General features: G+C 42.7%; 1 protein-coding gene and 1 long non-coding RNA gene across 24 annotated transcripts in view; one reads left to right on the top strand and one right to left on the bottom strand.

Moving 5' to 3' along the window:
* PARD3 (par-3 family cell polarity regulator) overlaps positions 1-26,130 on the top strand; it is a 727,131-nt gene that overhangs the window by 409,743 nt on the left and 291,258 nt on the right. For all 23 annotated transcript variants that reach the window (XM_067702290.1, XM_067702246.1, XM_067702315.1 and 20 more), the window contains 2 exons: positions 1,738-1,965; positions 16,656-16,887. In XM_067702290.1, coding sequence (XP_067558391.1) covers positions 1,738-1,965; positions 16,656-16,887 — 460 coding nt within the window. The remainder of the gene's footprint in view (positions 1-1,737; positions 1,966-16,655; positions 16,888-26,130) is intronic.
* Positions 17,902-25,613, bottom strand: LOC137204662 (uncharacterized). Its single transcript, XR_010933781.1, has 4 exons — positions 25,288-25,613; positions 22,996-23,191; positions 19,243-19,364; positions 17,902-18,174 (listed from the first exon to the last, which is right to left on the bottom strand). It is a non-coding gene; the product is annotated as an uncharacterized lncRNA (long non-coding RNA).

Consider the following 26,130-nt stretch of genomic DNA (forward strand, 5'->3'; position numbering starts at 1 on the left):
AAGATTGATCATCCTAGAAAGAAATACTTCTTGTGAATTTTTGTCATAAAATAAATAATCAAATATATACAAACCTGCATGGAAAAAGTTAAATAAATCATATTTTTCTCCCAAGCACAATGATTTATAGAATATTTTTTCTTTTTTAGAGTCATCTGTCTGCCTTTCTGCCTACGTTACATTTTAACATACTTATTCTAACTTAAAACTACCCTATTGTGAAAATCATGTGAAAGGTGTCATGTAAATGAATCTTAAAAAGATAATTCTTGTTTTGACTCTCCCAATTTAATTTTTATTCTGTTTTATACTCTGAGCAATGGAAAGCCCATGTCAGAACTATTTGTCTTCTAAGTGATAACATATCAAGGCTACTCCTTAATTATTGATCCACATATGGGCTGATGGCCCCACATGGAGAGAAACTATCCAGCCTCTCCTTCCCTCCCCTTTTTTTTTTTTTTTTTTTTTTTTTTGCACCTGTCTTTTTAGCAGTATAAGTGAAGAACTAGTTCTGTAACCTGGATTGCCCAGCTGGGGGTGGCTGGCATTTCAGCCATCTAGACGCTAAATTCATCTACCTCTGAGTGCTAGGTCAGGCAGTGATGGATGAGGTTGTCATACCTGGTTAAAGAAATCCATTTTGATTGCATTCTAAAGCTTGGTTACCATCTTGGGACTTCCTGCCCTAGATCCTCAAGTCACAGAGCCATATTTATTTATTTATTTGGCTGCACTGGGTCTTAGTTGCAGCACAGGGATCTTCGTTGTGGCATGCAGGATCTTTTTTTAGTTGCGGCATGTGGGATCTTAGTTCCCTGACCGGGGATTGAACCCAGGCCCCCTGCATTGGGAGCGCAGAGTCTTAACAACCGGACGACTAGGGAAGTCCCCAGAGTCGCATTTTTAATCCTCTGAATTCTCCCCTGCCATCCTATGAAATTTTCTTGGTAATTGTGATGTCTTGTTCCTTCTGTTCATCACCTGTTTCTCTTTGCAGGCCTGGAGATTTAAGTACTCACATCCAGCTCTTGAGTCCTCTCTCCCTTACTTCTCTCTCTCTCTCTCTCTCTCTCTCTCTCTCTCTCCCTTATATAGTTTGTTTCTATTCACATTTTGTGTTGCTTTTCCAAGAGAACTACCATTTTCCAGAATTAGGTTTCTACCTGGTGCCAGGGTGCCCTGTTTCTATGGGTGACACGTGGTCTCCTGTGCTTTTCTTACTCGCTGAGTTGTCCGAACTTGCACCATGATGAGGAAAAGGCTTGATGAAACTCATTGAGGTGAAAGTTTCACTTCCATCTTGCAAATAACTTTAAACTGCCAAACAATGATTTCAGCTACATTTTGAAGCTTACTCTTGGTTGCTTCCCTTAGCCTTCTCATCATTCTGCTTTTCAAATGAGCTCCTGGGTTATTCTGCCTCTTTTATATTATTGACATAACTTGGAGCAAATGATTTGACAGAGATTTCATCTGTTAAGCTAAAAATGGAAACTAATAACACAGAGTGTTTCCTAATGAGAATAGAGAAAATAGACCTACTTTAATATACATTTGGGAAATGTTAAAATTAGTTACTGTTACTTTACTTTTTATATCTTGCCACCCACATTCCAGAAGTTGACGTTGAGCAAATAATTTACGTGCCTGATATTTTCCACAATCTGTAGATATTCAGACATGTAATTTTCTCCACTCATTCTAACTAAGATTTTGTTTTTGCAAACCTCCAAGGTTCTCCCAGCAGAGATGTGGGGCCTTCCTTGGGTCTGAAGAAGTCAAGCTCTTTAGAGAGTCTGCAGACAGCAGTCGCTGAGGTGACTTTGAATGGGGACATTCCTTTCCACCGCCCGCGGCCGCGGATAATCCGAGGAAGGGGATGCAATGAAAGCTTCAGAGCTGCCATTGACAAGTCCTATGATAAACCTGTGGCAGATGATGACGATGAAGGCATGGAGACATGTAAGTTTACAATGTCTGAAAGAGTGGCCATGCCAGGCATCTCTATAGAGCAGCAGTTCTTAAAGTGTGCTCCAGGGAACCCTAGGGGTTCCCGGCATCCCTTCAAAGGGATCTAAGGGATCTAAATTATTTTCATAATAATAAGAAGATGTTGTTTACCTTTTTTACTCTTATTCTCTCACAAGTGTACCCTTGGGTTTTCTAGAGGCAACATGTCATGTGATATTGCAATAGACTGAAGGCAGAGAAGATAGAAGAATCTTTTCAGCTAGATATTAAAGAGATTTGCCATTGTTCTCAATAATTGTTTTTGGAAAATACAGTGGGTTTTTTGGTAAAAACCATAATTTCTGTTAACATGAAATCTATAATTTTTTATAAAGTAATTTGTATTTTTTAACTTTCTCAGTTTTAGTTTAATAAATATTTATAGACATAACCCACATAAAATTTAGAGTCCTTAATAAATTTTAGGAGTATAAAGGTATCCTGAGACCAAAATATTTGAAAACCACTGCTGTATAGTATGTCTTTAATATATCTCAAATGAGTACATGTAACCATCTGTGATTTTGATAACATATTTTTGTTTTGTTTTTATGAATTACTCTTGCTTTCCTTGAACTGAGCTAGCAAGACATATTTGTGTATGTGTATTTCCAAATTGCCAAATATTTTAAACCAAGATTATTGAAAGTCAAAGGTTACCATGAATGAGCAATGTGTTTTCCATAGTATATTGAGAAAAAAGTAACATTTATAAATACGTACAAACGTATGCTTCAGGGAGTTGTCACTGTAGTTAAATATTTATGGTATAAAAATAGCCATTCAATTTAAACATAAGGAAGAAACTCAGTAGTGTATTTACTTAGAAAGGACTAGAGTCCTAATAGAAAAAATTGTTGATTAACTTATATTGTTCGTATCTACTAAACCACATTTTAGTTTTCTAACTTCAAAGTGACTCTACCCATCTAACCATTGTAAGAAAAGCTAAAGGGGGGAAAAAAAAGAGAAGAAAAGCTGGAGACACCACTGCCCAAGGTTAAAGCAGAGATCATTTAGGTGGATTGTAAACAGTTACAATTTAACTTTTGGGTGAACCACTTTGATCACACATACCTAAGGAAGACTGTGGTGGGGAAGGAGAGTTTGAAATGAAAATCACATTCTGAGGAGATTTAAAGCAAAATTATATAATCTTTGCCTATCAGATATAATGTGTTTCGGAAGATGAATATTTCTGCCATAATGTAACACACAAAGCAAAGCTTAGGAGAGGATCACTGCTTTCTCCCCCCAGATTTCTCAGTCTAAATCTGGACAGTTGTTCACTCCATGCAGCCAGTGATTTCAAATATATGCAGCTCATTGCTCCCAGATGAAGAACATATTTCCTCGTTTTGCTGCCAGTCCTGGTCTCCAAGATCCTGAGTCATATGAGCTTTCGACCCTCTTGGGTTTTTCCTGGAGTATCAGTGGTTCCTTGCCAGCCTTACCAGTATTACTTGTGCTGCCTTTCTAGGGTGGGGACCCTGTATCACTTAGAGATCTTGCCTCTGTCCTGGGTGCATATTTAATAAGAGATACAGTGCTTTGGCACCTCCATATTTGTTTTTGTAAGCACAGATTATGCTGCTGAGCTTTTTTCTTGTTCTGGTTAAAATGTTATTTAAATTCCCTCATAAATGCAATTTTCTCACATATATCACTTATGTGAAATATGCAACAGGGGATGGAATAGCTATCGGTACCAGGCATGTTCTTAATTCTGTGGCCTCCAGAGCTTTCCACTGGTGTGAACATCTAAATTTGTCCCTCTATAAACTTAGTTTCCTTTTTTAACTGGAAAGAACAGATTTAAGTATTTTATTTGAAAACTTTTGTATTCAACTATCATCAAGACAAAACCAAGTAAATAGACAAACTACGATTTGTGAAGGGCAGGGAAAGTTCTGGACAAGAGCTGAGAGAGACACTGTGACAACGTGCACCTGCGACCCCAAAGTGCTGGGTTTTCCCAAAGTCCTGACTTTAGGATGTATTTTTCCGGACCAGTCTGGTGAACTTTGGATATGGCCAGAGAAAGGCAACTCTTCTACATTTCAAATGTTTGCAGTGCAGGTTGTCAAAACTGTGTGAGTAGGGTGACGTGAGCCTGGGGTCCAGATGACTTACATCCCATCCACGTTCTTCTCACCCATTTGGGATTTGGGTCAAGTTGCTCAACATCCTTGAGCTTTAATTCCCTCACTTGTAAAACGGAAGCTTTGGACGCCCAGGTCATTGATGCTCAGATTGTGTGTGGCGGCGGCCAGTGAAGAGTGGAGCCTCGGTGGTCTCAGGGAGTTGGGAAGCACATGGGCACCTGAGTGGGTGGGCTCTGTCAAAGTCACCAGCCCCCCCGCACCCCGCTGTCGCCTCAACAATCATGTGTTATTTATTGATTTACTTGTATTTTTTGACGGGGGTGCCGTGCGGCTCGTGGGATCTTACCCAGGGATCAAACCCGAGCCCCCTGCAGTGAAAGTGCCAAGTCCTAACCACTGGACCACCAGGGAATTCCCAGTCCTGGGTTTGTTTTGTTTCGTTTTGTTTTGTTTTTGTGGTACGCGGGCCTCTCACTGTTGTGGCCTCTCCCGTTGCAGAGCACAAGCTCCGGACACGCAGGCTCAGCGGCCATAGCTCACGGGCCCAGCCGCTCCGCGGCAAGTGGGATCTTCCCGGACCGGGGCACGAACCCGTGTCCCCTGCATCGGCAGGCGGACTCCCAACCACTGCGCCACTGGGGAGGCCCTAGTCCTGGGTTTTTAAAATCACTTTTCATACATTGTAGTTCTTTGTCAATTTTAAGTTTAAAAAAAAGGAAGTTCGCAGTTTTCCAGAAAAAGTTTGAAAAGCGCTGGTTTAGATGGTTCCATTTCTGAGGTCCTTTCCAGTTTTAACTTTCCATGACTCTGTTTCCCCCTTCACTTACTGACCTCCGTCCTGCCTGCCTGCTTCTCTCATTGTCTGTAAAGTCCACGAAGAAAGACACCACCGTGTCTTATTCCTGCGTAACCAGGCTCAGAGCTCGGCAAAGCATTGGAGTCAGTGACTGTTTGTGACATCAGTAAATGGACTCCTGCTTGACTAGCCCCACTGTTTGTGAGAGACACACACCCAGACACAGCAAGCCTCAGGCTGTGGCGCTCGGGGCAGCAGTGACATTTCACTCCTCCTGCTTGTGTCCCACGCTGGACCTGCATGTCTGAGACCTCCAGTGCCTCAGCAAACTGTTTGTTTTTCTTTAAAAAAAAAAAAAAATCTCTCAAGGCTGGTGTTACTGCTGGTGGTCATGAGACTGTCACCTTTACGTATGACTAGGTACAGGTGTGAGAAGGAAGCCCTGCTTGCCTAGCTCCTCCTCTAGTTCCCTAAACACCATCCTTTTCCGAGTCAGGCTGTGGATTCTCACGGTGTGATCCACACACTCTCTTCCACTGTGTGCATTTGCGTTTCTGCTTATGCTCTTCATCCTCTGCTTGTGCTTCTCCCTTGGGCATCCTTGCCTGTGCCTCCCTCACCTGTGCGGCCTCGCCCGGCATCCTTGCCATATGGGAGCTGTCCCCGGCCACATGTCTAGGCCCTGCCGTCCTCGTGCTCTGTGGGACACTCCGTACAAGAAAGGGCCTTGTACAAGGGCCTTTCTTTTACGGAGGTGGAACTCCGGGCACTCAGTTACGGCCGCTGTTAAATTAAAGATGCCGAGTCACTGTTGAGCGGTGCTCTGTAAGAGGACCCTGTCTGGGCAGACAGTCTTTGTTAGATGGCTGTCCTGTGAGGATGCAGTCTGCGCACCCTAGAAACATGGGGGCGGCATTACCTGTACCACCCAGCTGCCTGTTTCTGTCCTGTGCAGCCCTTTCCCACTTTACAGGAAAGGCGCTTAGGCAGAGGCCTGGTTGAATGCTGTTGTCAGTCGGCTCGAGGTCCTCCCAGGTGACTCTCTTTTACGGCTCGGAACAGGCTTGCCTCTTCTCAGCAGCATCGAAATTGTGGCATGCACACAACAATGGGGGCCAGGAGACTGGTGCGGGATCCATGTGGTATCTGGTATCTGTCATCTTCTGTAACACTTACGTGCTTCCTGTGGAGATGGCAGAAGCCAGTGTTTTTGTCTCTCATTTAATCCATCTGGCCTCTCCACATTGTGTGTGTCTGTCTGGATCAAGATGGAGCTTTGTATTCTGGGACCCATTATCTCTGAGGTCCTACCTGTGTTTGACAGGTCAGGGCATCTACAATCTGCTCCCTCTTCTATGCAAATCACACTCCCCGCCTGGCTCCCAGCAAGGAGCTCCTCCATCCCCCATAATAAATCAGTTTCTGTTGGAACCGAGAACATGGATGCTATATAACATTGCTTTGTTTTATTTTTGAAAATATAGAGTCCCATTTTTTTTTCTCTATTAAAAGTTGCCAAATTGTCAGCCTTCCTATCAATTCAGTAACAGCTTTTTGTCCAGGTCAAGGAGGTGAAACACAACAAAACCGAAGACTATCCTATTAATTGTACTTCTCAATGTTAAGATCTATCCAGTTTACAATTTTAAATGTGAGAACTGTGAAAACACAGAGCCAGATTGCTTTTGAGTAGCTTGCCTTCTTTCTTATAGTACTCTTAACAGATAAGAAAAAAAGCACTGCTCTAAAATTTACATAACTTAGGTTAGCAGTGTGAGATTAGAAGACACTGAATTTATGTCAGTAAATCAGCTAATCTGAAAGCTTCCAGGAGAATTTTTGTTTATTTTATTAGCTTCAAATAGGATATTGCATGAATATCTCAGACTCTCTACTCTCAGCATCCTCCACATTTCTAGCCACCTTTTGTCATTACATTTTGAGCAAAAAAAATGCAAACTAGGTTGTTATCTTAAGACACCCCATTAGATTACTGTTAATCTGTAGTGGAAGAATTCGGTATAGGGGTTTCAAAGTCGAAGTACTTTGTAAAAGATTTCCCTTTTGATTAATCTATCTTAATGGCTAATTGGGTGTTGATCTATAAAAAATATTTGTTCTGAAGGGCTGGGAATAAGAATAACCTGTCTTACCCTCTTACGCCAATTTGTATACTTAAGTATCACTTGCAGTTTAAGAAAAGGAGCTTTGATTTTAGGAAATTTCTGAATGCAGTAGAGGTGTAAGCATGTGAAGTAGCTGAAGCTATCTATTCCTTACATTTCTTTTTCTAAGTGAAAAGTAAGTTAAGCTAAAAGTATGATGAAAAGTCACATCTGAAGTGTTTGAATTACAGAATCCTCATTTTAAGCATTTTTTTAATAAGAAAAAAGTATGTAAACAGATGACCAAGATCGTACTTAGGAACAAAATCATAGAATGCATGCCTTCTGGTTTGTAGTCCTGTGAGTTTTCTAGAATATTAAACAAATTTCTGAGTGGAATAAGCCATTACACTGAAAACTACTATAGAGTATGAATGAGTTGTAGTACCTAAAATCTGATATTTAAGCTCTAAGTTCCTGAGGGGCTGTGGGTGGTTCAACCCAGTGGATAAACTGACACTTGAGAAGCAGTGTGGTTAATGGTTAAGGGCCATTGTAGTGCACAGGTTACCATGGCACCAAACCGTGGGGGACCCACTCAGCCCATGTGGAAGTTGAGTGGGGTGGGAGAAGGCTTCCCAGAAGAGGTATTGTTTTAGGTGAGTAATATTGCTTGAGTGGTCTTCAGTGGGTGCGTAGGAAACATAGGGAGCCGGGACCACCTCTGGACCGCCATCATCCTGTTAAGGTTCACGTATGCACTGCGGGTGAGGGCATGGTGAGGAGTGAGGTTTAAGACGTAGTCAGAGAACAGATCACAGACAGCCTCGTTTAAATCATTTTTGTTCGTACTAAGGACCTTAAAGAGCATTTGAAGAATTTCAAGTAAAGGAATACGCTAGTTAGGGCTGTATGGGATGGCTTATTGGGGATGGGATGGTAAGTAGCAGTGTTGGTGGCAAGACTGGTTCTATGATCATAATGCAAGACTCCAGGTGAGTCACGATGCTTGGCAAAGCCAGAGGAAAGGGAGGGACTGCGTTTACATGCTTAGCATCTCACATGTAAAGATGGATGATGATGACGTGATTTTTCTCATTAGTACCTCCAGGCCCAGAAACTTAGAATCATCATCTCACTGTGTAATCACTCCATTACCGAGGTTTCTTATTTTTTCCCCCATGAAATCTCCTAAATTCTCTCCTTCTGTCCAATCTAGCCCCAATCCTCATTTTTTAATATCTGAAGTTACTATTAGGATCTCCTAACTGGTCCGACTGTCTCTACATTGGCTGAGTAAGCTCTGGGATCACACCGTCTTCACAGTCCTTCAAGCTCCCGTGTGCATTCTCTCCCAGACCATGCACTGTCTGTGAGGCTTATCTTCTCACTGCCCTGACTGTCCCCTACCCTCTTGTGTACATTGGACTATCATCTTCCTTCTTCAAGACACTTGTTCCCGAGCAATCTAGTTTTCCTTTGATTTTCTAAAGCCCCAACTGGGTATGGACGCTCCCCGATTTACAGTGGTTCCGCTTAGGATTTTTGGACTTTATGACGGTTCGAAAGTGATGTGCATTCAGTGGAAACCGTACATCTAACTTTGAACTTGGATCTTTTCCTGGGCAGGTGATATGCAGATCCTCTGTGGAGATGCTGGGCACTGGCAGCAGCCGCAGCTCCCAGTCAGCCACGTGATCACAAGTGGAAACAACCGATAAGCTGACAACTGTTCTGATTTCCACTTTCGGCACTGTATTCACTAAATTACATGAGACATTCAACACTTTATTATAACCTAGGCTCTGTGTTAGATGACTAGGCTAATGTCAGTGTTCTGAGCACATTTAAGGTAGGCGAAGCTAAGCTATGATGTTCGGCAGGTTAGATGTATTCAGCGTATTTTTGACTTACGGTATTTTCAGTTTATGTTGGGTGTAACAGGCCGTAACCCCATCGTAACTCAAGAAAAATCTGTATATAGATGTATCTGAGACTTTTTAATATAAAATATTTTTTTAACATTAAGAAATTTTGTGGATCTCGCAGTTTGCATTGTAGGGCATGGGAGTTGAGAACACTGGCTTTTAGGGGACAATTGTTTTGATTTCTCAGTAAATAGCAAAACAGAGCACTGCTCTCCATTCACTGTTTCATCACATTTGCACATTTTTATGTTGTTATTTATTTTTGTTTTTGTTTTTTCACTTAAAAGAGTCAGAGCAGTGGCCTGGACACTCTTTCCTTGACACCGTAATTTTTTTGTATATTGTTAAAATATACATTTGACACCAATTCAGTCCTTGATAAAAATTAAATTCTTAGTGGCAATTCCAACAGCAGGGTTATGAGTGCTACCATTTTCATTGTGTAGCCAGTCCATTGGGTCTGTTGAAAGGAAAGCATTCAGCTTCTTTATACATTGTCCCCTGTGCACAGGAAACAGTGTCTATTATGGACCATCATTTGTATGTGAAAATCAATTATACACTGAAAGCAAATTTGCAAGCGTTCGGAAAATGGAGGGTGTGATCCTCATTGTATTTGTTCTGCGGCATTCTCCTGGGCAGGGGGGATGGTGGAGGTGGCATTCTACCAAGATCTTCAGGAACATTTTACCTGCTTGTTTGGAGGGATGCATTAAAGAAAACTTTAGACTGTGAAGTAGAAGTAAAGAATGGTTTTTGATAATAAGTCTTAAACTCTTTGGAAGTGTGGTTTTATTGTTTTTGTCTCTCAACTCCTTACCCCAATGTAAACTAAGAGGTTGGCTTTTTTTTTTTTTAATGAAATAAATCTACTTTTAGAAGAGTGGGTTTTAGGAATCATCTATTTGAACGTTCCTGCAGTTGCTGAAAACCCTTCTCTAAGCCTGCTGATAAACGTCACCCACTTCCTTCATGGCTTTTTCTCCTTTCACCGTCACGTTCTCTGTTCTTCATAATATCAGTTGTTACTCCCACACCACATTTTAGTATAAAAGCTTCTTCATTCTTCTTGCCAGCTTTGTGTGTGTATGTGTTTTTTTTTAAATGTTCGGAAAAAGCTAAGTTTTTCCATTGCCAAAAGCTCATCGTTCTAATGTTAAAAGTCAGGGTCCAGGAAAGCAGGTCCTATTACTCAGTACCATCTGTGTCACTAGCTGTTCATTTCTTACATCTTTTCTTCCTTCTCCAAAGTCAAATGTTCAGCTAAACTAAGAAACAAAAATAATATGTGTATACATATATAAAAATATATATGTATATCTATTTATTTTATTTATAATAAAATGTTCTCACATCCTATGCAGGATTTGCAGTGCCTGGGAGTTCAGTCCTCATTTATTTTTAGTGCATTGTATCTTACCTAACATTAGTCAATAGAAATTGGTAGTGGTCAGTGGATTTGCTAAGTCTAGTGAAATTTTCCAATTACTAATGTCTCACTTTTTAACTCACTCATTTTAAATTTTAAGCAGATAGATTCTGAAGACTGCGTAATCCTGTGTCCAGTTATTACGTTTAATCCTTTGTCTTCCAAAGTAAATTGGAAATTACTCAAGAATATGTGCTTCTATTATTAGATCTTTCTAATTCCTAGAGTAGTTCTTTCGAAACAGGGAACAGTAAAGGATGGTTTTCATATGATGGGCTCTTTGTTCAGTCCACTCAACAAATATTTAATAACACTTCTTTGAGCTATGCCCTCAGAGAAGAGTACTTGCTCACTGGCAAATAAGAAGTAATGCTGTCGTTTTCATTTTGTATTTCTCTGTTTTGTGTTTCTCTGGATGTTTGTACCAATTCATTTAACACTAGTAACAAGTCCGAATAAATAATTCTAGTAAAATTGTCAAAGCTGCCTAGAGTGACATTAACCGCTAAATCTTACACTTGTGATAAATAGTACTGTGGTTATTCCACAGCTGCTCTAAAGTTTGATTTATATAATGTACCTATTAGGATGCTTTCCGCTGCATTTAGTAGAAAACCCAGCTCAGACCAGCTCAAGCCATGAGGAAATACACTGTCCTACATAACTGGTTCTAGAGTTGGGTAGCTTCCAGGATTATTGATTCCACAGCCTAACGGTGTTATCAAAGCCCCGCCATCCTTCTGACCCTTCTGCCACACTGGCCACAAGTCAGCTTAACCCGAGGGTAACCGCAGGGCTCAGAGGCCTCGTGCTTTCCTGATCACGTCCAACTGAAGGGAGTGAGCCATCTCCCCACGCATGGAATATGTCCATTCGGGGTGATGGGGCCATTCTTGGACTAATAACATTGGACTAATAAATCAACAGGGGCAGGGGGCCATAGGTTGGTATAAATTTAGTAATGAATTCACCCCTTGAAGCTGGGTTGCATTCCTGAACACAGTCGGAGTTCATTAGGAAGAAGAAACGGAGAAGTGGATTTGGGATAAGCAAGCAATGGAGATCATTACAGTCCCAACAGTAGTATTGCTTCTCAATGGAAAAAAAAGACCCTGTGGCTTAGAGTCAACTGTTGACAATGAAATGTGTGTGATGATGAGATCGAAGTGTTTATTTATAGCAGAAGCTGCAGAACTTTGAGGTTCAGTTGACGCCTAAGGTCATTTTCTCCATAATCGTTACCACGTATGTGCTCAGTCTTTTCCAGACTTCTCGGTGACCCAGTCCTAACGTGATATCTTGCAGAACTGAGTAGCTGAATTTGTCGCACGGACTAGCATTTTAATTGAGCTGTATTTGCATCTGTTGAAAACATGGTAATTAGGTATGTCTTAATTATAGAATGTGCTGCCTGAAAGAAAAATAAGCAGCTTCACGTTATACCGTCTTTAAAAAGAGAAACTTGAAAGTATCTGTTTTTATAGGTAATCACACGGGAAAGTAGCTGATAATGCAGTGCACAGAGCAGAAATGTTAGTCAAAAATAGAAATTTCCATTTGTTTGGAAGGAGGTAATCATCTTCCTTTGTGCAGACTATCTGCAGAAGGAAAGCAAACAATCTGCAGAGAGCAAAATTAAGGAGAAAAAATGTAAAATTTATATAGCATTTAAAATAGTCAATTACCTAAATGTAGGTTTATGATTAGTCCGTGCATCGTAATTTATTGTATGAACGCCATCAATCAAGCCGTTTACGGATGATATATTACCAGTACTTTTCTTACTTGAAAAATTGTTTATCTGAATATCTTTTGTAGTTTAAGAGAATAAAAATATTTTATGTACCTTATTATAAAGCTAGTATTAAATGTACAAAGACTGGTTTTAAAACTGAAAACAAAATCTGACTATCAGTGACCTTGAATACATACATTTTTTTAAAAAAATTAAGCACGTGTCACCAATTTACTTAAGCTTTTAAAAACCACAGTAATTCTGCATAGGGATGGGGTAAAGTGAGATTCTTATTTTTCTCTATCAAATCATTTTAGCGTTTGCAGCGTACACAATGTAATACTCTAAAAGAACATCTTCTGTTTATGCATATGAAGGCACATATTGCTAAATATTTTTAATTAGTTGGCATTCAAAGGGGTTAGTTACATGAGTACACCCCCAGAAGAGTTTCTGTGATAGTGTATTATCTAAATCAGAATGTTCAGAATAAGCATAAAGAATTCTCAAATGTGCAAGTACAATTGTAAAACAGTCCACTTGCTCGGGGCAGGAAACAGAGCGAGGAGTTTTGATTTTATACAATGAGGTTACAAAACCTGAAGTTAATAAATGACTTAATACTAATTTTCTCTGTTTCACCCAGTTTAGAAAATAAGTTGTTTTACATACACCAGGTAATGATTGTGAATATGAAAGGAATTGGCAACAAATGTGACTTCAGCATATAGTTCGTTGTGAACGCGCTGCCTTTATCCTGTGACGGAGCCAAGAGCAGACATATGCCCCATGTGCCTCTCCCAAAACTATTAGGCAGAAAACTAGCAGAATCACTACTGATCTTTCCATTCATGATTTATGACAATGGTCCCTGTGGAAGACGAAGTCTTTTACATGTATTGAGCTCGTTTTTTTTTTTTTTGTTTATAGTCTCAGACATTGTAGGGGGCCAGGCAAGCCACTGGATAATACGTAGAGCCCAGACAATAATAGCGTAAAATTCTACCAGAAACTGACGAGAGCTTAACCAAGCACAGTGGCCTACCTGGGGTTACTGTTACCGGGGTGTGGCATGTGTTGTCAGGCTTCATTAGAGGAGCGTAGACATTGTTCTGAAGCTAGAGGATGGAGATGTGCAGAGGTTGGATAAAAGTTTGTCTGGTTGGGATAAAGTCACGAGTCAGCCTCACGGGTAGTCTTCCAGTTAAAACAGCCATTTACGGGCAGCCGCCGTCTGCTTAGCAGTCCTCATTTTAGAAGTTTAGGGAATGGGAAACGGACCTGTGATCGTATCATATGAGAAGTGCAATAATAAAAGTTTGTACAAAGCACTGTGGACGGATAGGTAAAAGGAGTTTCGTCTGCGAGACTTTTAGAATACTCACCAGCATCCGTTTATCTAACTTGAGCGAGCGTACCGATAGACACACCTAGGTTTTGTAGTTCCCGGGAACTTTTGAGAACTGTTTTATCCTGATTTGGTCCATTACCTCAAAGTTGAGGCCACACCCATTTCCCATAATGTGGAAGCCATGGTTTACCATCAGTTAGAGCACAGCCAAGTTCAAGGGTGTTTTCAGACAAGATGCTCCAACCCTGCATAAGCTCTATTTACATTTTCTTGGGGAACGCCCCTTGAAAAGGCTACACAGCAAGCCCCCCGGGCCAGGAGTCTTTCCCTGCTCTCTGTGCACCACACAAAAATGACAGCCTTAACTCAGCATTTATTTGTAACGCTATGGATTTTCACTAGCAATGCCCATCTGAAAGCTGTAACTGGCTTTCTGTAACACACCCGCACAATTCCTTTTCCATATGAACTGACGGAGAGGGAAAGAAGCAACTTTTTAAAAAGCTGCCTTGTCTCTTGCAAGAGGAGAGTGGCTTCCAGTTAGATACCCCAGTGCAGAGGGAGGCCAGCCTTTCTGCTCATCTCTGTGCTTGGGAGCCGGTCCTCGAGTCCCTGTGCACATTTGATTGAGCTTCTGGAGTGATTTCCTCAGTAGCAGCTACAAGTCACGGAGCTGAATGACTACAGGATTGACAGTGGGTTTCTTGAGATGCAGTGCTGGCTGCTGGAATGATCTTCTGGGCAGACCGTGGAGTGACCGGATGATAGATGACCAACATCCATGCTGTATGAAGCGTGGAATTGAGCAATCACAGAGTTGATCAAAGAAATGCATGAAGGTCTGGCTGAGGTACAATTGTACCAGAATAAAATAGTAGAGCGAGCCCCACGCTGGCGGTGTGCTGGCCCCAGATCTCTCTGTTTCCTCAGCAAGAAATGGAAGAGGTTGGTCTAAATGACCTCCAAAGTACCTTCCGGATTTAGACACAGTGGTGTTTTTACTCTTTGGCTGTACCCAGGGCATGACCTGCTGGGATGGGAAATATGTTGGCTTGTATTTTTAATCAAATGTGAAAACAAAAGAATTCTACACTTTTTCTGTTATTATGTTAAATAATTGGCACTTTGTAAAAAACTGAATTACTTGGTTATGGTTGTGCCATCGTTTGATAGCATCTTCTATGATCTGTGAGGGTTTAATAGCAGAATAAAGATACTAAGATTGTTTTTTTAATTTAATTTTTATTTTACATTAGAGTAGAGTTGATGTACAATGTTGTGTTAGTTTCAGGTGTATGGCAAGTTGATTCAGTTACACATATACGTTGTATCCACTCTTTTTTAGATTCTTTTCCATATAGGCTATTACAGAGTATTGAGCAGAGTTCCTTGTTCCCTGTTGATTATCTTTTATTTTTATTTTATTTTATTTTATAAATTTATTTATTTATTTATTTTTGGCTGTGTTGGGTCTTCGTTGCTGCACACGGCCTTTCTCTAGTTGCGGCAAACGGGGGCTACTCTTGGTTGCGGTGCGCGGGCTTCTCATTGCGCTGGCTTCTCCTGTGTGGAGCATGGGCTCTAGGCACGCGGGCTTCAGTAGTTGTGGCACGTGGGCTCAGCAGTTGTGTCTTGCGGGCTCTAGAGCTCAGGCTCAGTAGTTGTGGTGCACGGGCTTCATTGCTCCACGCATGTGGGATCTTCCCGGGCCAGGGCTCGAACCTGTGTCCCTTGCATTGGCAGGCAAATTCTTAACCACTGCGCCACCAGGGAACCCCTGATTATCTGTTTTATGTATAGTAGTATGTGTATGTTAATCCCAAATGCCTGATTTATCCCTCCCCCTGCCTTTCCCCCTTGGTAACCATAAGTTTGTTTTCCAAGTCTGTGAGTCTGTTTCTGTTTTGTAAATAAATTGATACTAGTATTGTTTTAACTGGTCTTATTATACTCTTGATTTTGTGTGTTGCTAACTCAAGTGCTGGTGGAGAGGCAAGACTGAATTTCATTTGAAGATATATTAATTTGATCTAGAGGTCAGTTCTTTGTGAAAGATTTCTAACTGTCTTATATATTTCTCTGTTAGAAGAAGCGGAAAAACACTGATTCATACTTTATTTGTCGATGCAGGGGAAAATGACCTCAGATTTCAAGGGGTAATCTGGAACCCCAATAATTCTTATTATCGATATATTTGTAAGAACAGCTGAGGCAGCTAATCTGGAAAAAGGTTTATGAGAATGGCTGTTGATGTGTGTATCTATTGCTTCTTAATATAGAAATTCCTAAAGTTCTTTTGTAGGTAGAAACCTACTCTAGTTACTTGTCATTCTTTCAAATGCAAAAGGTTGGGGCTATGCCCTTGGACCACATGCTTACTAAGTGTTGCTTCAAAGGATGGAACGTCATTATCACTAAGCAGAGCTTTTATCTGCAAAGTTCAAAGGAGTGTGAGGCTATGGATTTGTGCCTTCGTGTCTCCATCCGCCTCTGTTCACCTGCCATTGTGTCGACCGCCATGCAAAATTATTTTGGATTAGAACATTCAGGAGTGTTGGCTTATGACGTTGGCCTTTGAATGACAATATAAGGAAAAGTTAGGCTGTGAGGATCCAGTTTCCTCTACGCAGAAATCACAAAGGGTCATACGTATTTGGGAGGCTGAGGAAAGGAGTCCTGTGCTGACACTGGTGTGCTTACGAGGGAGTGGTGCAATTGAACAAAGTCGTCAGCGGCTGGGGCGGAGCTACGTCATCCTCACCCAAGAGGAAAGGGAGCTCTTGGCGAGGGGCTGCTCGTCTTCATTTCGCCAGTGTGGTGCACAGGACCCTTGGGCTTGGCTGTGTGATGAGGGCTTGCTTATCCCCCCAGCAGTACAGGCTCTATGTCAACGCGAGAGAATCCATCCGGCCCAGGAGCAGATTACGGTTACTGTTACTATTACTGTTACCGTTACTCTCTTACCGTTGGCCCATCATCTTCACGCAGGAATACACACGTGCATAGTAATCATCCACACCACGCGTTCATTCTCGTTCACGCGTTCATTCTAATTCTACTCAGAAGTAAACATCCTGGCAGGCCTAGTTGGAAATGTGGGAAAGAAAACCCTCACACGACTTCAGCCTCCTTATTTTTGTCCCTTTGGTTCCCTGTGTTCCTTATCTTTTCTGTGTGTTTGTTTCCTTCCAAGTGGAAGAAGACACGGAAGAAAGTTCAAGATCAGGGAGAGAGTCTGTCTCCACAGCCAGCGACCAGCCTTCCCACTCTCTGGAGAGACAGATGAATGGAAACCAAGAGAGAGGCGAGAAGACCGATCGGAGGAAGGAGAAAATGGGGAAAGAGAAGAAGAAGGACAGAGACAAGGAGAAGGAGAAGATGAAAGCCAAGAAGGGGAAGCTGAGGGGCCTGGGAGACATGTTCAGGTAGGTGCTGCCAGCCAGGGCCAGCCGGCCCCCGTGTGAGTGCCAGCCCAGTGCAAGCACAGCTTTGACGACCTTGTCTTTGAGGTCAGTGGAGATTCTTCTCTAGTTCCCAGGCTTCGCTGCTGTGTTTTTACTTTCTTAAGGATTGCACTTGAACTATCTCAGACCCTTTTAAAGGGCCTGAAAGATGCTATCTTGCCAACCATGTAAATAACTGTGGAGAGGAAGGAGGGCCAGAGACAAAGGGCCCTCACAGCCGTGTTTGTTCTTTTGTGCGTGTGAACAATTGTTCATTGTTGAAGTTGAACATGGAGCCCAAGTTAGTGGTAGCATGTAAAGGTTCATTAATAACAAGTCTAATAAAAAAAAATGTTACAAATAGAGCTTCAATTAAGCTGTGTTGATTAATGTAATACTTATTACTTCAGTCGGTAAAGATTTCATTAAATGCAGTCTCTGGCTGTTTCCTGACAGTTGTTTTTGTGCCCCTAAATTATACTCTAGGATTACTTAGCATATCATTTTTTTACAAATCGTGGCTGCACAATAAAAGTGACAAGTCGTTCAGAAGTTGCTCTGAAACTCTCCCATAAACGTTCATTGGAGGTGATTTATAATATTCAGGTATTTAATGTTAAATATAAAGATTGCTTGATTGTTCCATAAATTAAACCCCTAAACATATCAAGATGATGGTTTAAAATTGAAAACAGATGGCATAGCCCCTTGACTCTTCAAAAAGTAGTTATCCTGCATTATGAATCCCTTCCTTTTAGCTTTTTATTAATTGCAAAATGTGAACAGGAGTTTTTATTTTCATAGAATTTCCTGATTTATGGTCCTGAGGTTGACCTCAATAACTCAGGGAGTTATAGATAAGTCAAGGCCGTGAAGCGAGGACTCAGGCCCAGCCTGCAGGCTACACACATACCAGATGTGTCCTGTGGATGTCTGGCTAAGTCAAGTGCATGGAATAAGTAAACTACAGACACAGATCGCACAGAGCCCGGCCCATTGGCAGTATCAGCTTTAACTTAAATACGGTCGCATTTCCGTATTCAGTGCTTCAGAACACTGGGATTTGCATCCTTTCACACCAGAGTTTTTCTTGTTTATATACCGCTCCTCCTGAATGCATTTGCAGTCAGATCATCTTTCATCATTATATTCCGTGTCCAGGAACACTTACGGATGGAATTGAGCTAACTGCCACTTTATTTCAGTTTCTGTGTTAGGCAGAGGGCTTCTCACTCTATATATGCAAACTGACAGCTGGTAATCAGGCACCTACATAATGCACAGAAATAAAGCTGTGGTCTATCAATTAACATTGAGGGAATTTGCACCCCTGTTTTCTTTAAATCAGAGAATATGAAGTCAGAGGAAACCTCCCCTAGGATATACACATCCCGCCTGGAGCCCAGTCTCACTTCCAGGTGCCCCCCCCCCCCCCGCCAGTGAAGTCTTCCTGAAGGCTAATGGCTTGTAGGTTTCCTTCATCGGCCAACATTTATCTGATGGGTTCAGTGCTCTGTTCTTATTGAATAAAAAAGTAAGCAAACTTCTAGGTTGTTTATAATTATTTTAGAAATTATACATTATTTTAATTATACATTATTTTTTCTGTAGCTTGGGACTCCAGAGTAAGAGAGGCTTTATGTTAGAGTTTTCTTTTTGGGGCCAGAGGAGTGGTGAGTGTGGGGACCATGGGGAAATATATATTGTTTCAAAGGGACCCTGAATGCAACCCAACCCAGGCCCGATTTTACTAAAAGTTCTGTAAAACACTGTACGATGTTTTCTCTAGATCAAATTCTACAGATTATACCTCTAACACGTAGTGAAAGCCAGCTTTGTGATAAAGAAGTTGACCCATTTGTAACTTCAAAGGCCTGAGTATTCTTAAAAATCAACTTCTGTGTTTAAGTGCAGGGGCTGAAGGTATTTTCTAAAAACTGAGCTCGCAGTCTCCCAGTGTTTAGGAATGGCTACTGAGAAAATCATGGGTGTCCACACTTTTCTGGGACCAATTTGCTGGAGTCAGCCCGTGTTGGCTCATGAGGGTCAATTGTTCAGTTTTTAGAAATTTTGCCAGTTGATTGTTAAACACAGCCATTGTTAAAAATTAGATAAGTTCTATAAAAATCAAAGGTAATTAAAAACTCATCACTTCCTAATTATTTTATTACATTTCATTATGATCTCTGCTTTTGAGGTTATTTGCGCTCACTGTATTGGCACGGCGCTGATACCACACGCTGGTAGCTTAAAATCAGCCGTGTTGGGGGTACTTATACCCCAGGAAGTGTATGAATTCCACAAAACGGGGCTTTTTCTTCCAGGAGAGCCACATACCACCACATGGAGAATGCAGAGATATCCTAACAGGTTGCAGTATCTTGTCTACTTGCCTTGAATGTGGCCATCTTCTCTCTGGTTTCCCTTTGGGAAATGGTTGAAGCTTGCGAGTATTCCTCCTTGAAAAGAAGTCGAGAATCCTTTATTAGACTAACAGAAGCTTTTTGTTTGGTTGTCCATTGCCTCTAACTCCTTCACAGCATTATGAAATGTCCTTAGTATTTGAGAAGACTCTTAAAGCATTGTTAGACTTTTCAAAACCTTTTTTACCACCTTCCATACCTACTGGATCTAATTATTTGAGACTAATAGACTTGCAGGTTGATTCTTTTATGTTCCCTTTTTTTTTTTTTAAATTAACAGAGGGGAATATGGTAAGATTTAAAAATTAGTCTCTTCCTTCCTCTTTGTTCTTTTGAGGAGAATAGGATGTGATTCCCTTAGCAGTGTTGCTTTAAAATACCTTAATCAAAACGTGTATGTGCATATAATTTCTTAGAGCACTTTGTAAGAAGATTCAAGTATAGCTGCCCAACGTAGGCCCGAAGTACAAAGCAGGGGTGTGTGTGTGTGTATGTGTGTGTGTGTGTGTGTGTGTGTGTGTGTGTTGGGGGGTGTTGCTATGATTTGTTTCTGTTTTCTGGTTCAGTTATAACAGAAAGAAGAAGGTAAGGGTAAGGGGCATTAGATGTTGGGAGTCTAGCTTTTGAGGCATGTGAGCTTTTCCCCTTTAGTCTTTTGAGGGAATAATAATACGGTTTCCTTCAAAAAACAGGCTCGCAGGCTCTGCTGCCCACCGTCTCTCTCCCCTTGACCCCAAAACACACACACTCTATTCCCACGCCTGTAAGTTGTCTGTGATTTTGTTTACATTTGATGAGGGCCACATAGATGTACCATATCTCAAAAACTGTACCAGAGGAAACCACGGCACCCTGAGTCGGTATTTTTATTCGTCGTTCTATACAGACGACATGGTTTTCTACTTCGTGCATTGAATGGTAGTCACAAAAAGTTTAATTATTGATAAACAGCTCTAGGAAAGAATGTTGGGAGTCACACGAGTCACTCCTCTGTTTATAAATTATGGAGTATATGAAGTGCAAAAGCTGCCTTAATGCAAGTTTTTAAATCACAAATTTAAATCTACAAGGAATCAAATGACAAATGTAAAGTGTCCCGTGTTTGTATGAATTTCTCCTTGTACGTACTACATCTTCTTTTGCCCCTAAGGCGCTCCCATTGCCTTGATTTAAAATGGCTTTGGATCTGAGAAGGCTGAGTTTCTCTACTAAAAAGGTAAACTTGACTTTGTTGATGTGATCGTTCTGTGTGAAAAGTGCAGGGCAGCGTGAGGGTCTGAAATGTGGAGCCTTTGTGTATGTCTGATTCTCGGATGCATGGCTATTCAAATTTAATACTATAAAATATTTCTGAGAATTCTGCAATTGTATGAAATTGTCACCAAAGAGGGAACTGAGTCCGTGCCGTAGAAGGAGAGAGATCTGTTGTTTAATGTTTGAAATGCATCCGTTTTTAAAGGAAGGCAATAGCATTGTTAAGCAGCGTGTTTGTGTGTGAGTTTCCATCTCCAAAATGAAATAATCAATAAGATAATAAACTCCCTTATTTAGGACAATATTCTCAGACAGTAAGCATTTAAAATTATGTATTCCCCTTTTATCAGCCCTTGAATAAGTGTAATTCGATGTTACTTTGCCTGAAAAATTAGAATCGTTTTCTTTTGAATGTCATGGAATTGCCTGCCCTCTGAAACGGAAGGTTCCTGGACGTGACCCCACTCACGCCTCAGGTGCTTTGTGTGGTGCTGTGACACATGATGGCCGAGGGCCTGCCGCCCCCTGGACCACTAAAGCAAAAGCCATGTTGCACTGTTACCATTAAAACTGAATCCTCCAGTTACATTGAAAATGATTCCCTGGGTCCCTACAGCATGGTTTTATTCAGTTCTGTACGAGGAAAAGGATAATTTAGTTTGAAAGCTTGTTTGGTTGAAGTCAGATATACGGCTGTCTTTCCCTTTTTAGAATATAATCGTCTTCAGAACGCAGCGAACACGATCAGATTTTAAAACTCGATGTCATAGTTTGGCTCGCACCTTGTAGGCTTTTGAGAGAATAACAAACACGCGTCTCGGTTGCCTCCCTTACCTGTGCTCACTAACCGTGTGTCTGTACCGTGTTTCTCGTTTAGCCTGGCCAAACTGAAGCCCGAGAAGAGATGAGCAACAAACGAGAGTCCAAATGTCTTGAGAAGCACATATTGCACAGTTCTGTTTTTTGTTTTTGTTTTTTTTTTAAAACAAACAATAAATTTACTTTTAATGAATTCTTAGTGGCTGTTGACAGATTTTGTTTACGACATCAGCAGTTTTGATGGTTTCGTAACACCCACGATAATCGCTTTGGGACTTTCTTTTCTTGATGTCAAGCTTGGGGGTTTACTGCTTGACAAGGCAGAGAAGTGTTTTTTCCTCTCTTTTCTTGGCCCGTTTTCATAGTGGAAAACCAGAGTTCTCACTGCTGGTGTATTCAGAACTCACCCGCCCACACCCGTCGGGAGTGAGGATGGGTGCTTTGAGAGTGCGCGATGTACCGGGTTGGTTTTGTCGTGCGACATGGCAGCTGGGGACACAGGCAGGTGGGGGAACAGTCTGCGGGCGATGAGGTGTGTGGGTTGGGATACTCACCCATCCATCCATGGACCAATGGGCCAGTGTGAAAAGGACTTTTTGGCAAAGGTTCTTCCCTTGATGGCTTACACAGTTTAGACAAAAAAATGGGGTGGGGGGCTGAGAAAATAGATATCTTTGCTCAGGGATGGCTGAACCAGCAGGTTCTTCCAGGGTGAAAAAGTAGAGAGACGTTGGCAAATAATGATCCTGAGGTTGCTGGGACCCCAGGGAGTGAGAGTGCACACTCTTTTATAAAAACGTTCCTGGCAAGAGCTGCCAGGTGTTGTCATCACAGGTGTGAAAGCTCGTGCAGGTGGATCTCAGACCGTCCTTCCTTTAGAGCAAAGCCTTCATCCACAAACCCCTCATGCTTCATGGCCCCCTGGGATTTCAGAGAAACTGTAGAGTTAGCTCTATCTCCTGAGAATGGTAGAATTGCATCCCTCTCAAAGAGAAATGTGATGATGAAGAGGAAAGCCATGTCATAAGCGGTATTACGTACGGTACTGGGATGGGAGCCTGTGAGAAGAATTCACCTCCGCTCTGACCTGGTAGCAGTTGGCAGCCCAACCCTCGCCCCCTCCCCGGCTGAGCAAACCCCCCCATGCTGCCGGAAGGAAGCACACAGAACAGTGTCAATTTGCTCACATCAGAAATAGCAGGACGTGTGGGTTTTTGCCTCGGGCCCAACTGCCCTGTGGATTAATGTGACCGGTTTCTTGTTGGCAGAATTGAATGACATCCAGTGCAGCCTGCTGGTGATTCAGGGGACGCAGTTAAAATAAATGTGGAGAAAAATTAGGCCTGCTTAATGAAACACAAGAGCAGTACTTTGTCACGGGAAAGAAGGAGCTGGAAGAGGACGGTTTTGCATATTATTATTATCTTGTTTGTCACCTGGACAGAGAACCGGTCCTTTATATAAGTACACCTACTGGGAGGTTTCCTTGGAATAAGTTCTGAGTCTGTAAATCCGTTACTTAGTATATGCTTCTTTTAATTTGAAAGGAAACAGGTTCCCGTTTTGAACAGAGGCAAGTAAGTGCCAGACTGACCTCTTAGCAAAGATGAACCCTGGGGCGGCTGATGGCATCCTTGGCGAGGACTCTTCTAGCTGAAGCAGAGAGCCTCTGACATCTCCGGCGTGGAAACTGACTGCAGAGGGAGCCGAGGGGCGCCCAGCGTGACAGCCGGGCCTTTCTAAGACCTTTTCTGATGTTCTTTAACGCTGCTTTTCCAGAGACCCGCGGCCTGAATACAGAATGCAAGTGTCAAGGATGACACCTACTTTATAGTCTCTGTAAAGCAAGCCTTTACGTAAAAGAAATTTTTGACAGTTCTGAGATGCTAAGTCAATTTCAATACCAGACTGTGTAGAAGATGGCATCTTTTTTCTGCAGTTGATGTGAAAATTGAAGGCTGGTGACTGTTCACTCCTACTAGCAGTGTAAATAAATACCACACTGTTGAAAACTGCACTAGAAGACAGGCTTGGCTAATGACATTTACCACAGCATAGACTGGAAATATTCTTTCTGAATGTTTTTTGTTACCATTAGAGACTCTCTATATCTTTTACATTAAATATCGTGGATCAAGTACATGTTATTCCTAAATGGATTTTTGTCAAGCCACAAAGTATTATATAAAAGTAACTGTTTGATCCTTTCCAGCCGTCTTTTAAAGAATTCCCTGGGGTCGTGACCTCTTACATAAGTGAGTGTTGGATGGGTTTCTTCTGACCTATGTTTAATAATGGCCAGTTTAGAAACAAGAGAGTAAAACTGGGTTAGATTTCCTATCATAGTGAAATAACCTATGGTCTCCTGTTAACCTTTCTGCTTACATTTTTTTTTCTTTCTAGGACGGATGAGCCACCCATGCCTTAAGCTCAGGCCAGTCCCCCAGAGCTGTCTGATCCTTTCTTACTTAGGCCAGGGCGTCGCTGCAGCAATTCTTTCTTCTCTCTCCTGCACCCTGATGCTGGCCCTTCCGTCCTGGATCATCTACTCTGTCCTACCCTCCACCTTAGAGAAAAGTCTGTCTTACCCTACCTCCCCTTCCAAGTACTCCCTCATTTTCCCATTTCCTCCTTTCTCCTTTAGCAAGCCCTGGGATCAATCTCTATCTGCTGCCTCCATTTTCCTGTTCTCTCTTAAACTCCCTTCAATGAAGCCTTCGTCCCCCTTGGCTCCCTAAAGCCTGTTTTCATCCGGCCACCAGTGGCCTCTCCTGCTGCGTCTTCCTGCTGTATTCGCACCCTCTCCTCGGTCCGCGGGACCCTTCGGTGTGTGGATTCCTGTTCCTCTCCGAGATCACCCTGCCGGGGTCGCCTTTCTCCCTGCCCACCCCGTCACTGTCTCCTTTGCCACTTCTGGACCTGCCCCGTCCTCCAGATATTGGAGTGCTCCAAGCTCGGGCCTCAGTCTCCGTCTGTTTTCCTCTATTCTGCAACACAGAACGTTTGCATTCTTAGGAAACAGAGCCTTGGGGCTCTAAAGACAGTCTGCTGGCGCATGACTCCCAAATTCACATCCCCCGCTCGGGCAGCTTCTTTGAACTCTAGATCAGCTGAGGCTACCTCTTCCCAGGCGCCTGAAACCTAACGTGAACGGCTCAGGCATTTCTCCGGATTGTTCCTCTCCGTCTTCCTCTCTCACGTAATGGCAGCTCTGTTCTTTCAGTTGGTTGGATCCAAAAGCTGGCAGTAGTCCTTGATTCCTATTTTTCCTTATACCCCGCGTTTAATCCGTTACGTACAAAAGCAAAGGCCCGTTTGATCTGTTCTTGACACACCTCTGTAATCCTCATGCTTTGCGGCATCCCCGTCCCCTCCTGGATTGGGGCAGTAGTCTCCCAGCTACACTCCCTGCTCCTGCGCTTGCTTCTCTTCTCTATATTCTGAACTTCGAAGCTAGAGTCACGGCACATCCCTCCTCTCAACCCCCAGTTGGCTTCCAGGTCTCTCAGAGTGAAAGAGGAAATCCTGAGTCTCCCATTGGATGCTACAGGATCCACCCCTCCCCCCAGTCCCTCGGACCTCACTTTTTCTCCTCTTTGCTCTGCTGACTTCACCCCGACTACCCCGGCCTCTCTTCCCTGAACTGCCAGGCCCTCTCCAGCCTTGGACCTCACCCATCCCTCTACCAAAATAATCTTTTCTCAGACGGTCACGGACGGGTTCCCTCTTGGACATTTAACATCTTCACTCAAGTGTCAGCTTTCAGGAGGCTTGTCCAGCACCGCAAACTGTTCTCTCTCCCACGGGACACTTCCTGCCCCACTTCTTGGCATTCTTTTTCTCCTTTGCACTCACCGCCCCCTAACATATGATCCATCCCACTTACCTGGTTTAATAAAATGTCGACAGTGTCAGGGACTGTTAACCCGTTTTTCCCTGCTGCATCCTGTGCAGACTGCCTGGTGCATCGTCAGTGCCCAGGGAATGTACCAGATGCCTGCTAGCCCGGATCCCCCAGCTCCGCAGTGCAGAACTGCCGGCAGTGCCTGCAACAAGGCCTGCTCAGAGCAGCGTCAGCGATGACCCGAGGAAGCCCGTGTGAACGCGTTCCAGGCCTCACGGCCTTAGGGTTAGAACGCTGAGGTGGAAGTCTGTGCCCTTAGCCCTGAGAGTGCATGGCAGGCCCTGGGAGCCTGGCAGAAATGCAGCATCGCAGGCCCCACCCCACATCTACTGACATCAGAATCTATGCTTATCAGCCCTGGGGAGCCCTGTGCATGTTACTGGTGGAGAGGCTGTCCCTCCTCCAGCTCCCAGAGTTTGCCCACGGCATCACCCTCCCTGCCCGCAGTGGAAACAGGCTTGGGAACCGTCCTGCCGGTCTGCCTTTCCTTCCCTGGGTCCCATCGCCACTTCCCGACCAGAGTTTCTTCAGCTTCCGTCAGACCACGGCCCTGAACCCTTGTCTCAGGATTGGCTTCTGATGAAACCCAGACTAAGATAATGTGTTTGTTGTGTGAACAGATAAAGAAAATCCATAAAACTGCTAGAGTAGGTGGTGGCAGTGCACGTGAGGAATTTTACCTGGAGTGGTTTTGCATGTTATGAGTAGTGACCGAACCAGGGCAGGGCTGCTTGTTTCCGCCTTTGGGAGATGAAATCACCTCCCTAGTTGGCCTGTGGCTGAGGGGATGGTCCCCAGGGAGCAAGTCTTTTCATGCTCCTAGAG

Source organism: Pseudorca crassidens, chromosome 1, assembly GCF_039906515.1.
Source record: "Pseudorca crassidens isolate mPseCra1 chromosome 1, mPseCra1.hap1, whole genome shotgun sequence".
Taxonomy (NCBI): Eukaryota; Metazoa; Chordata; class Mammalia; order Artiodactyla; family Delphinidae; genus Pseudorca; species Pseudorca crassidens.